Source organism: Rhinichthys klamathensis, unplaced genomic scaffold (assembly GCF_029890125.1).
Source record: "Rhinichthys klamathensis goyatoka isolate OS25496 unplaced genomic scaffold, OSU_Roscu_1.1 h1tg000510l_1, whole genome shotgun sequence".
Lineage (NCBI taxonomy): Eukaryota > Metazoa > Chordata > Actinopteri > Cypriniformes > Leuciscidae > Rhinichthys > Rhinichthys klamathensis.
Genome location: NW_026606991.1, coordinates 403,317 through 416,131, shown reverse-complemented (window position 1 = coordinate 416,131; position 12,815 = coordinate 403,317). Strand labels below are relative to the sequence as shown.

General features: G+C 37.5%; 1 protein-coding gene across 1 annotated transcript in view; it reads left to right on the top strand.

Moving 5' to 3' along the window:
* The window catches only part of nol4lb (nucleolar protein 4-like b), a 111,802-nt gene that overhangs the window by 44,545 nt on the left and 54,442 nt on the right, over positions 1-12,815 (top strand). Inside the window, exon 5 of the mRNA XM_056238225.1 lies at positions 4,402-4,549. Coding sequence (XP_056094200.1) covers positions 4,402-4,549 — 148 coding nt within the window. The remainder of the gene's footprint in view (positions 1-4,401; positions 4,550-12,815) is intronic.

The window sequence follows — 12,815 nt, the reverse complement described above, 5'->3', positions numbered from 1 at the left end:
TCTCCCAAGGACGTCTGCTCTTTGTGTTTTGTGTACGCACACGCAGCTTTCAGACAAAAGAAACCCTGAAACACAGTATGCTCAGCACACAGAGCCACCCAAACCCGGGTGATTGGACTCGTTTCTATCAGTTATTCTCATTAAAGACACGGAGGAGCCAGGATGTTTCGTGAAGGGAGAAAATGCCAGGCTGTCCCTGCTCTCTTTATCTGCATAGACGGCAATTTGTCAGAGAGAGAGGGAGAGAGCGGAATGTCACATGCATGCAGATGAGGAGGCTGTAAGCATGATCATTAATAAACAATAAAAACTAATAAAAGACCATCAGAATTGAGCCGTAGGGGTGTGGGGAGATGGAGTTGGAGAGATTCGGCCGCTGATGACCTGCATTGTCCTAAATTGGATTAGCCGTGCGGCGCTGATCACGGGCTTGAAGCGGTTAAACGCGATTTTACAAGATTATAATTGAAAAGGAGTTAAATGTCAGATTAAAAGAGGCTCCTGTTTGATGTCCTATTGGAAGATGATTAAGGAGGTGCTGGATTGTCCATTCCGGGACTTCAGCAAGGGAATGAAAATGCGGCAGAATACATTACGCAGGGTTTGGGGGGTGGGACGGGTGAGTGGCCGCTTTAAGTGCGATCCTCTTTGTTGTCTTCCTGATGGTTTGAGCCAGCATGTTTCCTTGTGACCTTAAAAGGGTTTCTCTGAGCCCTCCCTCTGCTTTCGGTTCCTATCAGCTGACCCTGCTGACTTCTGCTGACCCCTGGGCATCATTCTTGATCTCTAGGGGCACATTTATACACATGCACATGTATCCGGTATTTGTTTGATTTGATGTATTATTCAAACGTTGATTATTTAAGTCAGTGCAGGCCTCAACAATAAGGATGGCCTGTTGGGCCTGGGTCAGTGTGAGGGTTTCAGGCTGGTCGACAACTCTGACAATCACCTGACGAAGATCAATCACTTTTCCTTTCAGGCCAGTGCTGCGCTGCCACTGAAAATCGTTTGTTGATCTAGCACATCCATTTTTATGGCTTCACTTCAAATTCTGTTAATTTGTCACCAAGATACTGTTATCTTACTAACATTACATTACTAACAAAATTGAGCATGATTAAAAATGTGTAAATGCGACAAAGTAATCAAGTTTTGCATCTCATGTTATCGGTTTCCAAAAGAGTGATTTATGAATTTATTAAGTAACATTTATAGCTGTATAATTTCTAGTTTGTTGCAAATTTTCTTTTTGTGAAAGAAGCCACAAAAAAAGTGCATGGCTACATTTTGGTTTTGTGGGAAGAAAGAAAATTCACTTAAGTTCAGATTTTTTTAACAGAGCTTTAATATGCATTCCTACAATTGTGTATGTATACTACCATTCAAATAATACATTCAAATGTAATATTTTTAAAATGTTTTCAGAAAGAAGTCTCTCATGCTTATCAAGGCTACGTTTATTTGCTAAAAAATATAGTAAAAACAGACATATTCTGTAATACTATTAGTTTAAGATGTTTTCTTTTTAATATATTTATAAATGTAATTTTTTTCCTGTGATGCAAAGCTGAATTTTCATTCCAGCCTCATTACTCCTTCATAAATTGGTCACACTTTTGTGCTTGAGGGCTGGTGAAAACATTGGCAGGGCAAGTTAAAAATCAGAACTAGCAGAAAGAGAACATCTTTATTGTTGCCCCCTGCAGTGAGATCAAAATTGAACATGTTGACTTTCCTAAAACACATTCCTGGTTGATTTAAAGGTAAAGTATGTAGTTTCTGTGCTACTATAGTTGCAGCAGAATTTATTGTGGCCAAACAGGTTATCCAATCACTACTATCCCAGACAGATAGTCCCATCCCAAACTCATGCCACTGCTTGCACCAAGTTACTCAAACGTGCAATTTGTTTAAATATTCTGAAGGCACCATTGAGCCACTATGGCATTTATAAGACAATATAGAAGTGTCTTGCTTGTAGTCACCTTTTTACATTAAACTGCATAGAATAAAGTATTTTAACAGCAAAACCTCCTTTAAGGAAGCACCAGAAAGGAGAGGGTGGAAGACTTTCTCCCATTAATAATTCACTGTCAAATTTGCATGTAAACACCTTAACCAATCAGAGCTGGCGCTGGGCTGGTGGTGCAAGGTATTGTGTGATTGGCAGCTCTGGGGGGAAATCCGTCTGTTTAAACAGAGGTCGTGCCGTGGCGGGGTGGCAGGGTTCCCCTTCAACAACAGGCATGAGCAGATGGGTCCTCACCCTGCTGTCCCTGGGGCGGCTTTTACTTTCGCCTGTCTAATAAATCATCCTCTTCTGTCCAATACATTATGCACAGGTATTTCATTGCTTTACAAACCTGGCACAGCGTGTACATTCGATTGAGCCAGTTTGAGATGTTCATGTAGATAATCAACACACGAATGGAACCGCCTGAGCTCTTGAGATAATTTAGAGACATTCATTTGAGGATATGCGTAGGTTGTTATGTGATTAAAATGTGATGTTGACTATCCTTCAGAGGTGGAAGACCTCGACTGAACAGGTTTCTCAAATTGAAGAGCAATTTAATAAGTCAAGGGAACAAATTAAGTAAAATAGCCATCATTACAGTCATTACGTTTTTTAAGTTTGACCTCGTTTGACGTGTTCTCTGGAAAAATTTTTATGACAAATATTTCTGTGAATTCCCCGTAGACCCTTAACATTACAAATGTACTTAAGAAGTGTCATCCAAACACTCATTTTGAAAAAATGATGCTATCAAATGGGACAAAAAACAGAATGCAATGATTTATTTGATTCACATATGTATACAGGCATCTGTACCACTGGCTCAGTGCTGTTGTGAATTTAATATTTTGAATGGAGAAAATCGACTTATTTAAGAAAACAGTCATTCATTTAAAGAAACTTGTTACGAAACAGGACACATTTCATGTCGATGGAACAAATTTATCTTTTTCTGAAATGGATAAATGCATTTGAAAAATAAATTACATGTATAAATTACATGAGCTTGCTTTAATAATTATAATAATAATAATAATCATAATTCATTTCTCTAAGAATAACCACTTTTTTTTAAACATGAATGATACATCAAATCATGCATTATTTTCTAGGAGAGGTGTGCTGTTACTTTAAGCGATCATACTTAGACCTTTTCCTGGTGCTAAATCTAGCAACAACACAAAAAAACCCTCCAAAGACTTTCATTACCATTCTAAAGATTGTTGGTTTATGGCATTTGTTTGAAATATAGTAGAAACACTAATATTGTGAAATGTAATTACAATTTAAAATAACTGTTTTCTATTTAAATGTATTTGAAAATGTTATTTATTCCTGTGATGGTAAAGCTGAATTTCCAAAACTCCAGTTTTCAGTTTCACATGATCCTTTAGAAATCATTCTAATATATTGATGTGCTGTTTACAGTTCCTTGATATAGAAAGTTCAAAAGCAAAGGATTTATTTGATAGAGTTTTTGTAATAACGTAAAAGTCTTTGCTGTCACTTTAGGTTATTTAATGCATTTCATGCATCCTTGCTGAATAAAAGTATTAATTCCTTTAAAAAAAAACATTTGAATAGTATTATATTAATTTACAAAGCTAGAGTTAGGCCATCTGTTCCATTGAATTCCATTGATGGTAGAAAACGTATTACAACTCATAATTCATAGTCATGTCCATGATATAGTGGAATTGTGTGAATATGTCTGCGTATAGAATATCAGTTTATGCATACCTTGGAAAATATTTCACAGATTTTATTTACATTACATTATTTACATTTCAATGCATGTTTTTCAGCAGACAAATTGTGTATTTATGTAAAGCCTTATATACCGCAGTGCAAACCATTATTCACACATGAATCAAATATGTTCTGATACATATTCCTTTAATTATAAAATGATTCATGTTCATTCATTGCTTGATTTTCAAAGCGGTTGCACAAAGGCAAAAAACCTGAATGACTTGACTGAATCAGGTTTTAGAGAGGTCAGAATGTGAATATTTCATCAATAAATCATGTTTTTCACCATGTTCATGCCTTCGATAGAATAGATATACTGAAGCAGTACACTATAACACTTCTATGTTGCCATGCTGTGTGCACTGTGCTTTGGGGCCCAGTTGTAATTTTGGTGGTCCCGGTGGGCCACTGCGCCTGTGTGTGTGTGTGTATGAGTGATGCTGTCACTCAATAGGGGGTGACTGCTCTCTCTGACAACGCTCCTCATGGGCCTGTTTGCCTGCCAACATCACGGCCCAATCTGACTTTCACATCTATTCTAGTTTTGCGCACATGCACAGACGTTGTGCCGATATGAGCAATCTTGTCTCAGCTGTCGGACTGACATCTCTCTGGCTCTTTCTCCACAGGATGAGTGTTCAGTGAGTAGTGAGGAGTTTGATATGAGTGACCCCACATGGATATCAGCTGAACGTCACACCGCACTGTCTGACCTGAACCATCCTTCCAGCGCAGATAGGATGCACAGCCCGCAAAACACACACAAGGAAGAGGACGGTAAGAGTCACCGTATGCTCATCTGCATCTTAATAAAGGGTTTGAACCCTCTGATTACTCTAGAGTCTCAAATGAAATGCATATGTGCATGTCTTCAGCATAAGTCATTTTCTTTATCAGTATTTTTCTCTTGTTTTCCATTAATCAAATCTAAGTATACAATTTTGATGAGGGATACACAATTTTTTCCACTAAATGATATTCAGGTATCGATTTCAAATAATATATCTTGGAAAAATCATAAATAAAAGGAAGATTTATAATTCATAAACACATACCATTTTGTGAGATTTAGTGAGGTTTTTCCATTAAAAAAAACATGTTACAAGAATAAAAATACAATTAAGAAAAATCTTCATTTATATCTGTCTTAATGGAGTTGATAATATTTTTTAAAGAAGTCTCTAATGCTCACCAAGCCTGCTTCATGTATTTGATTAATAATACATAAAACATGGTGATAATGCGGAATGTTACAGTTTAAAATAACTGTTTTCTATTTGAATATATTTAAAAACATCATTTATTTTTGTGATGTCAAAGCTGAATTTTCAGCATCATTACTCCAGTCTTCAGTGTCACATGATCCTTCAGAACTTATTCTAATATGCTGATGTTGAAAACAGTTGCGCTGCTTAATAATTTTGTTTAAAAATTTCTTTCAGAATTCTTTAATGAATGGAAAGTTCAAAAGAACAGCATTTATTTGAAATAACATCATAAATGTCTTTACTGAAACTTTTGATCAAATTAATGCATAATACAATTAGAATAAAAGTGTACTAATGGTAGTTTATATTAATCTAAAATATAAATGAAAATTCATCATATATTTCTTTAAAACAAGTTTTTATATTTGAGATATTTTTTATATCAGCTTATTATGGATTTATATATGAATGCTCAGATGCTTAAAGGGTCACTTCACCCATTTCAAGATTAATCTTTATTGAAAGTGGGTCATATATGTAGTCGAAATGTAAAAGAAATTTTGAATTTGGTGCCCTCTTGACCGAGAAAAGACAGAAAATAACTTTAGGGCGCATTTGTATGTAAGACAACAACTCCCACAATGCACCACGTTGCACAGCTCCGCAAGCCACTCCCACTAATCCAGAACAGCGCAAACATCAGATAAATCACTCTTCCGTCTACAAGGCTAACGTTAGCTGCCAAATGAGTTTGAAATTCATTTCACACAAAATGTCTAGTTAGTTGGCTGTGGCGAGCAGGACGAGGGCGAGGGACGTGAGAGGACGACACGAGTGAGTGATAATGAATGACACCTGTGAGACGCAGCGGTCTCGAATCTCTCACGGAGGAACGGAAGCACAAAAGGAACAGGCCTGATTTTATGTTTTGTTTCTGTTGTGTGTGGCCAGCTGGCTTATACTTTTGTTTTGTATTTGTTTATTTTACTATTAAAATGTTTAAATGTTCGCCGGTTCCCGCCTCCTTCTTCCCACAACAGCGAACCCCGTTACATTGGCAAACTCATTAGCGAATTATGCATCGTTTGTATTTCTTTCTATATGGTGAATTATTGCACGGATGTTCAGTCAGAACATATGCGGTGCGACACTAGGATGGTTCACATCACAACACAAACGTCCGTGTGCTCGTCTGATTCAGAGATTTCGTCCAGGAGAAATTGCCATCGTTGAAATTCTCTGCAGCAGACGGACTCTATCTGTGTCCGTAGCGCACCGCGAGAGCACAGGCACCAGCAGTCCGCCCAGCTCGAGCCAGTCCGGGCTCCTCGTCCGCCTCCTGTTCCTCCATCAGGCTCAGCTGCTCTTCACTATATTGCGGCTCGTAACGAACAGCCGATTCGAGCAGCAGAATTTCAAAATCCTCTACTTCCATATCTTGTTTAGTTTCTTCCGTCATTGTCATAACTTCCTATCTCCACAGCGCTTGTTAGCTTAGCTTATAAACAAGATGGCTGATATTGATTTCAGTATCTACAAGTGAAGTCCCACCCACTGATCTTTGAAAGCTCTGTTAGCGCATTAGGTCCAACCCCCTATGGGCGGGTTTGAAAGGGTGGGAATTTGTGCTTGTAGTCTATACAGAAATCCCCCCTTTTTACACTTCCTCCTACAATGACGTCAAATGACGGTTTTTGCGTCATTGTAGGAGGAAGTGAAAAAGATAAATAGTGGATTTCTCTCGTCTCAGGGGAAAATGAAAGAATGTTGCAAGACCCTTCAATAGTATGACTGGTTGTCTAACAATAGACCTCTTAATGCAAATGGGTGAAGTGTCCCTTTAAGACAAATAAGACAAAAATACTGATTCATGTTTTTGGCAGTGTTGTTGAAAGATTGTTTGTGTGAGTAGATGAAGCATGTTCTTTTACACACATGCCGTTTGAGAGCGGTGGAATGGCCAGAATGAGGCGAGAAGAGATGCATGTATCGATTGTGATCGAGTGGCCTCCTCCCTGCTGCTTTCAAGGAAAGAGAAGCATCTGGACAAAGAGAAAAATTTATAGACCAATGGAGATAAGGAGAAAAAGAGAGATGGAAAGCGAGAGCTTTGAAGATATAGAGTGGTGTGGATGTGTCTTTGGACGGTTAAGGACTTGCACAGCCCGAAATTAATTTATCCGTCATCATTTACTCACACTCATATATTGTTTCAAACCTGTATTCTCTTCCATGAACAACAAAAGGAGATTTTCAGGAGACTGTTCTGGTCTTTATTTTTCAATGCAGTTACACTGAATGGTGACATGAGCTTTATTATTGACTGAAAATCCCTACATCCACCAAAGATGTCCTTGGCACTTTAATGAGAGTTCATGACAGAAGTAGCGATGTTAGTCTGATTCATGAACTTTTTTTATTTATTTGATCAGATCTTTTCAATATCAGTTAATTTTGACTCACTTACTTGACCACGATTTATGAGTGAATAGCGACTTAAAAATTCACTCTGTTATCGTATGACTTCAGAAGAGTCACATGAATTATTATTTTTTTAAGCATGAAAGCTTTAGTCCTAACTAAGCCTGTGTAAATGACAAATTTTCATTTTTGGGTGAGTTACTGGAAGGGTCAGAAGAAGTTTCTCCAGGTCTTTTAAGGTCAGTGGTTTCTTGGTATACATTTTCCAGCAGTTTCTTTGTCTGTGGGTGACATTAGCGACTGAGAAAGCTCTGCGTTTAGATAATGGCGAAGCAGAGAGCATTTATTCTTCGTCTTCTTGCTCTCTCTCTGTCTATGGTGGAAATATAGCTGTAGTCTCTCTGTATTGAAGGCAATCTAAAACCACTTTCAATACAGAAAGCTGAGCAAAAATACATAAATACAGTTTTCTTTTTAAATACTTCAGATAAACATATAGGCTGCATACACGTGAACACAAACACCCAGTAAATAAAATTAGGTGTGCCATATTAGGTTTTGATGGTATGCCAATTACTTAATTGCTAAATCAGTTTTTCTGCAAGAAACCTGTTATGAAAGTGTAGAATACTAAATGTTTTACATTCTAAGGATCTCCATGGCTTTAGTTACACCTTCCTGAAGCTCATGGAGGTGTAAACATGGAAGTTATAATGTATAACTTGAATGCACTGTTAATTGCTTTGGATAAAAGTGTCTGACACATACACAGCTGTCAAACCGGGTCAGTGCTGCTGTCCTCTGGAGCTTCTCTCATGGAGGCAAAGTACTCTCTGAGGGCCATCAGCTGAGAAAGACCCCCTGAACCCCTCTATCAGCAGGACTCTGACAAGAATGTATAGAGATGATGATGATGATGATGGAAGAGAGATGGAAAAAGAGATAAAAGAGGGAGGTCAGGCAATCAAGACTGCTCTCTCTCTGACTGATTAGAGTTGCTCTTGAAAGTGAAATGTTCTGCCACAAAGAATAACCTTCATCACCTCAGGCTGATTTCAGATTGCCTGAACATGAGGAGACACGGGCAAATGTGATCGTTTATATTTGCAGAAAGTGTCTTTTTTGAGGTGGCCATGTATTAGGTGTAGTCGTCTCTTTTCCTTCCTTGTACACGTTTGACCTCTTGTAAAAGTTAATCATTGTCTAAATGCATAATTACTCATGCTGTTAATCTCAACCCAGCTTGTCGGTCTAACCTGTTGACTAAAAAAAAAACACTATCATACTTTTGTTCTCTTGGATTGAGATGTTGTACATGTTGTATTCTGCACATTATTAAACCATTGCTGGTGCTTTCTAGTCATTTAAACAGCGAGTCTGTGAAGTGATATTTATTTTACATTTAGATGTTGGTCTTCACTAGTTTGTTTGGCTTTACTCAATATGTTCATATAGTAAATGGCATAACCTGCAGGTGTAACTGCTTCCTGACTTGTGCATAGGTGTTTAGCATGTGGTTTGTGTGCGATCAGGAGCGTACAGTGTCGTGGCTCACACTGGCTGTGGCCTTGGTGCCGTGCCTTTTCTGTGCAAAAGCCCGAGGCCAGACAGGAAATAGAGAGGAAGTGAAGAGAGTGGGGGGATGGTTCAAGTGGACACTTTAGGAGCTGCAGGATGGAGAAAATTTACTTAACACCTCAGTATGAGGGACAAACACACAAAGTGCTAAAAATGTTGTTCAGTGCTTCAGATACTGAAGCTCATAGCAGTGGAGCCGTGTTCTCTGAACAGATGCTGTCAAGGTCACGGTCTGCCCCAAAGCATCGTGCTACCCCTGTACATCACTGCACCCTGTGATTGGCCTGGAAAGGTTCATCAGATCCCTGCTGTGATATATAATAAAGCTGAGATACTGCATTATACCAGCTATTTACTACTGCATTATAGCCCTGCAGCAGTGAATTATAGTCCTTTACTAGTATTTAATAAATGTTAACAAGTGATTCATATCCTTACCTGACTAGTGTGCAATGAAAAGGCATTATTAGTCAAAGCCATTTCCTCCTGGTTAGTGCAGATGCTCCAGACATGTTCATGTAGGAAAGCAAGTTCATTTCAGCCTGCATTGTGTCTTGATCACACAAAAATATGTCTATGTATCTTTCTTACCCCAAAATGCAAAGATGTTTTATTTTATTTTTTACATTTGTATTCATTTATTTTATAAAATAAATAAATCTGTTTAATATTTTAATGACAGGTCAGACCCTCCCCCAACATTTCTCCTCTTATTCTTATCCCAAACACTGATTCTCTTTTTTGAAATAATTTTTTACAGTATTTTTTTATTCTTCATTTTACAGTAAAATGACTGTAATGCAATGAATGTATACTGTTTAAATGAAAGGCAGTTCAACTAATACCATGATGTATACTTTACGAATTAAATAATATATATTATTTAAATTCTATTTACTGTATATATTATTTTAGTATATTTTTTTAGATGTATTTGATATAATGGGAATTGATGGGGGAAATCCTTAATTGAAAACGAGCAAAAAGGTTGCTGGCCGCACACTGATTCAGCAGTTTAGTAAAACATTTTTTATTTTATGAGATGCATCGTGTTTACCTGTTTTTAATTCACTTTGCACTTTTTGCATGATGCAACATAACTACTTCAGTCACTACTTCAGTCTGTACTGGATTCAGTGTGTGGCCAGCAACCTTCTTGCTTGTTTTCAAGTATTCCCTTGGCTCTGCGCATCTGAAGCAAAATTATTTCTTGTCAATTTGGAGCGCAACCATTTTTTCTAGGAAAAAATTGTGTTATAATGCCAGCATTTCTTAAAATAGGCTTCATTTTCTTTTAGCAAAATGTAATTTCTTATTTTTTTCTTTTGGAATTGGGGTGCAATATGACGTGGGCTTAGTACACCTTTGCTTCTAGTGACAGGTTCCTTGGATGCCACCAGCTGAAGCCCAGGAAAGCTAAAGCTTGAGTGATTCAGACCTGCTATTAGAACTCAGATGGATTTAAATGACCTTTGTCATTACATGGGTGGATTTGTTTCAACCCTAATGGCAAAGTAACCCAAAGGACAAACGCAACTGCAGCCCAGAGCCTGTGTCGTGTGTATGTGTGTGTGTATGTATGTATGTGGTAGGGAATGTAGGCCATGTGAAAATGACAGTGTGACTTCGACTGCTTTCCCTCTGGAGGCTAGTGATAGAGGTCAAGTGTAAAAATAAATAATTAGATAAGCGTGTGAAGCTCCTACTTTTATTTAATGTTCAGCAAAAGGTGTTATTATCCTGGGGGCTATTAGACATGGATATCACAATATTGCCCTTGTAGCCAACACTTAGCCAGCACACAGGAGTCCGTGCTGACGCCATGAGTTTCATTTTGAACTATTTCCATCATTTGACCAAGTACCGTTTAGAAGTTTGGGGTCAGTAAAATTTTTCAAGTCTCTTATACTCACCAAGGCTATATTTATTTGATCAAAAATTCTGAAAGAAACCCCATAATTGTGAAATATTAATATGCTGATTTGGTACTATCATTATCAGTCTTGAAAACATGCTATCGTACATTTTTGCAGGTTTTTTTGATAATGCTATAAAAATTCTAATAAATGTTCCATTCATGTCGTTACTGTCACTTTTGATCAATTGGTAACACTTTACAATAAGGTTTTGTTAGGTAACATTAACTACTTTAGTTAACATGAATTAAGCATGAACAAGACATCTACAGCATTTATTACTCTAATCTAAATTAATGTTAATTTCTACATTTACTAATACATTATTAAGATCAAAAGTTGTGTTTGTTACCATTAGTTAATGCACTGTGAATTAACATGAACAAACAATGAATGACTGTATTTTTATTAACTAACATTAACAAAGATTAATGAATACTGTAAAATGTTTTATTTATTGTTAGTTCATGTTAGTTAACTCATGTTAATTCATTAACTAATTGTACATCTAATGCATCCTTGCAGAATAAAAGTATACATTTCTTAAAAAAAATAAAAATAAGAAATGACTGAGCCCAAACCGTTTGAACAGGTATACTGCATAATGTAGTGTAATGGTGCTGAAAAAAGTTCAGTTACACTTTATTTTAAGGTGTCCTTGTTAAAGTGTAATTATAGATTTTAGTACTGAGTGATATTAATTAATTACATGGACTAACTATAGGTTTGGTTTAGGTTTAGTTGCTTGTAAATATATGCATAATTTATAGTTGTTACTACAGTAAGTACATGTAACATGTGTAACAGTGACCAAACGTTAGACCAATCAATAAAATGTTACCAAACGTTCCCCACACAGATTTCGCTCATGTTGCGAATCTTGCGAATTCGCCGTACTGACCAACTGAAAGCTGCTTGGTATGAAAGTGACTTTATATATTTCTACACTATTGGACAATGGACCCGTTTAAAATGTAGCTAATGTGACGCACCTTAAATATGCAAAATTCAAAGAAATAAAAAAAAGCAAAAGTGTTGTATTATGGCTGGTAAAAATGGTTAGCTTTTAAAATGTATAATTAGATGCATTTAAAACCAATAGAAGTCTATGTAAGAAGTTCATATTTTGGTAGCTGAGTAAACGTTTGTGTGTTTGTGTGCGTGCAGGCGTGTGTGTGTGTGTACATGTGATGTTCCTTTGGCTGCGCCGGAATGCGTGTCAACATGCGTGTCAACAGACGCATGCTCTAATACATACAATACTCACACATCGGCAAATCTGTCAGTGTTAAATGCCGTATCACCCCTCTCTTTACCGCTTCTCTCCTATTCTAAGCTCCCTTCATCATCACAGCTCCAGTCACCTCCTCTCCTCATCTCTTCTTTTCACACCAGTGCTCTGTTCACGGAATCTCTCTCTTCTTGTCCTTCAGACAGCAAACGTCTCTGATCTGCTCTGAACTCTCTCAGCGTTTACAGACAAACAGCTTAGAGATGCCCAACAACAACATCAGCAGCAGGTACAGTCATCAAAAGCAGAACAAGTGAGTGTTGAACCAGGTTTTTCAGCAGGAAACCCTCCCTGATGCTCAAATAGAAAGTCTGAAGCCCCCCATCAAAGTTGCCACTCACTCAGAGTTCTTTGTGTTTGGTTTGTACCGCAATTTGGGGGGAAAAAGCTGGATGCGGGGGTGGAATTGCATTCGGGTTTGGACCAAGCAGTCGAATCTAGTGTGAAAACAGCCTTATAGCACACTGTGTGACTCAGAGAAGCAGCAGGCTGAAACATGACAGTGAAAGCTTCACAAAAATAAGTGTTATGGTCGTCTAGTTTCTTTGTGAGAGAAGACCGTGATTGTGTGCATGTGGGACTGAATTTTCAAAGAGCTCTTTTCTGTAGAGTGCAACAGTGACTGGACA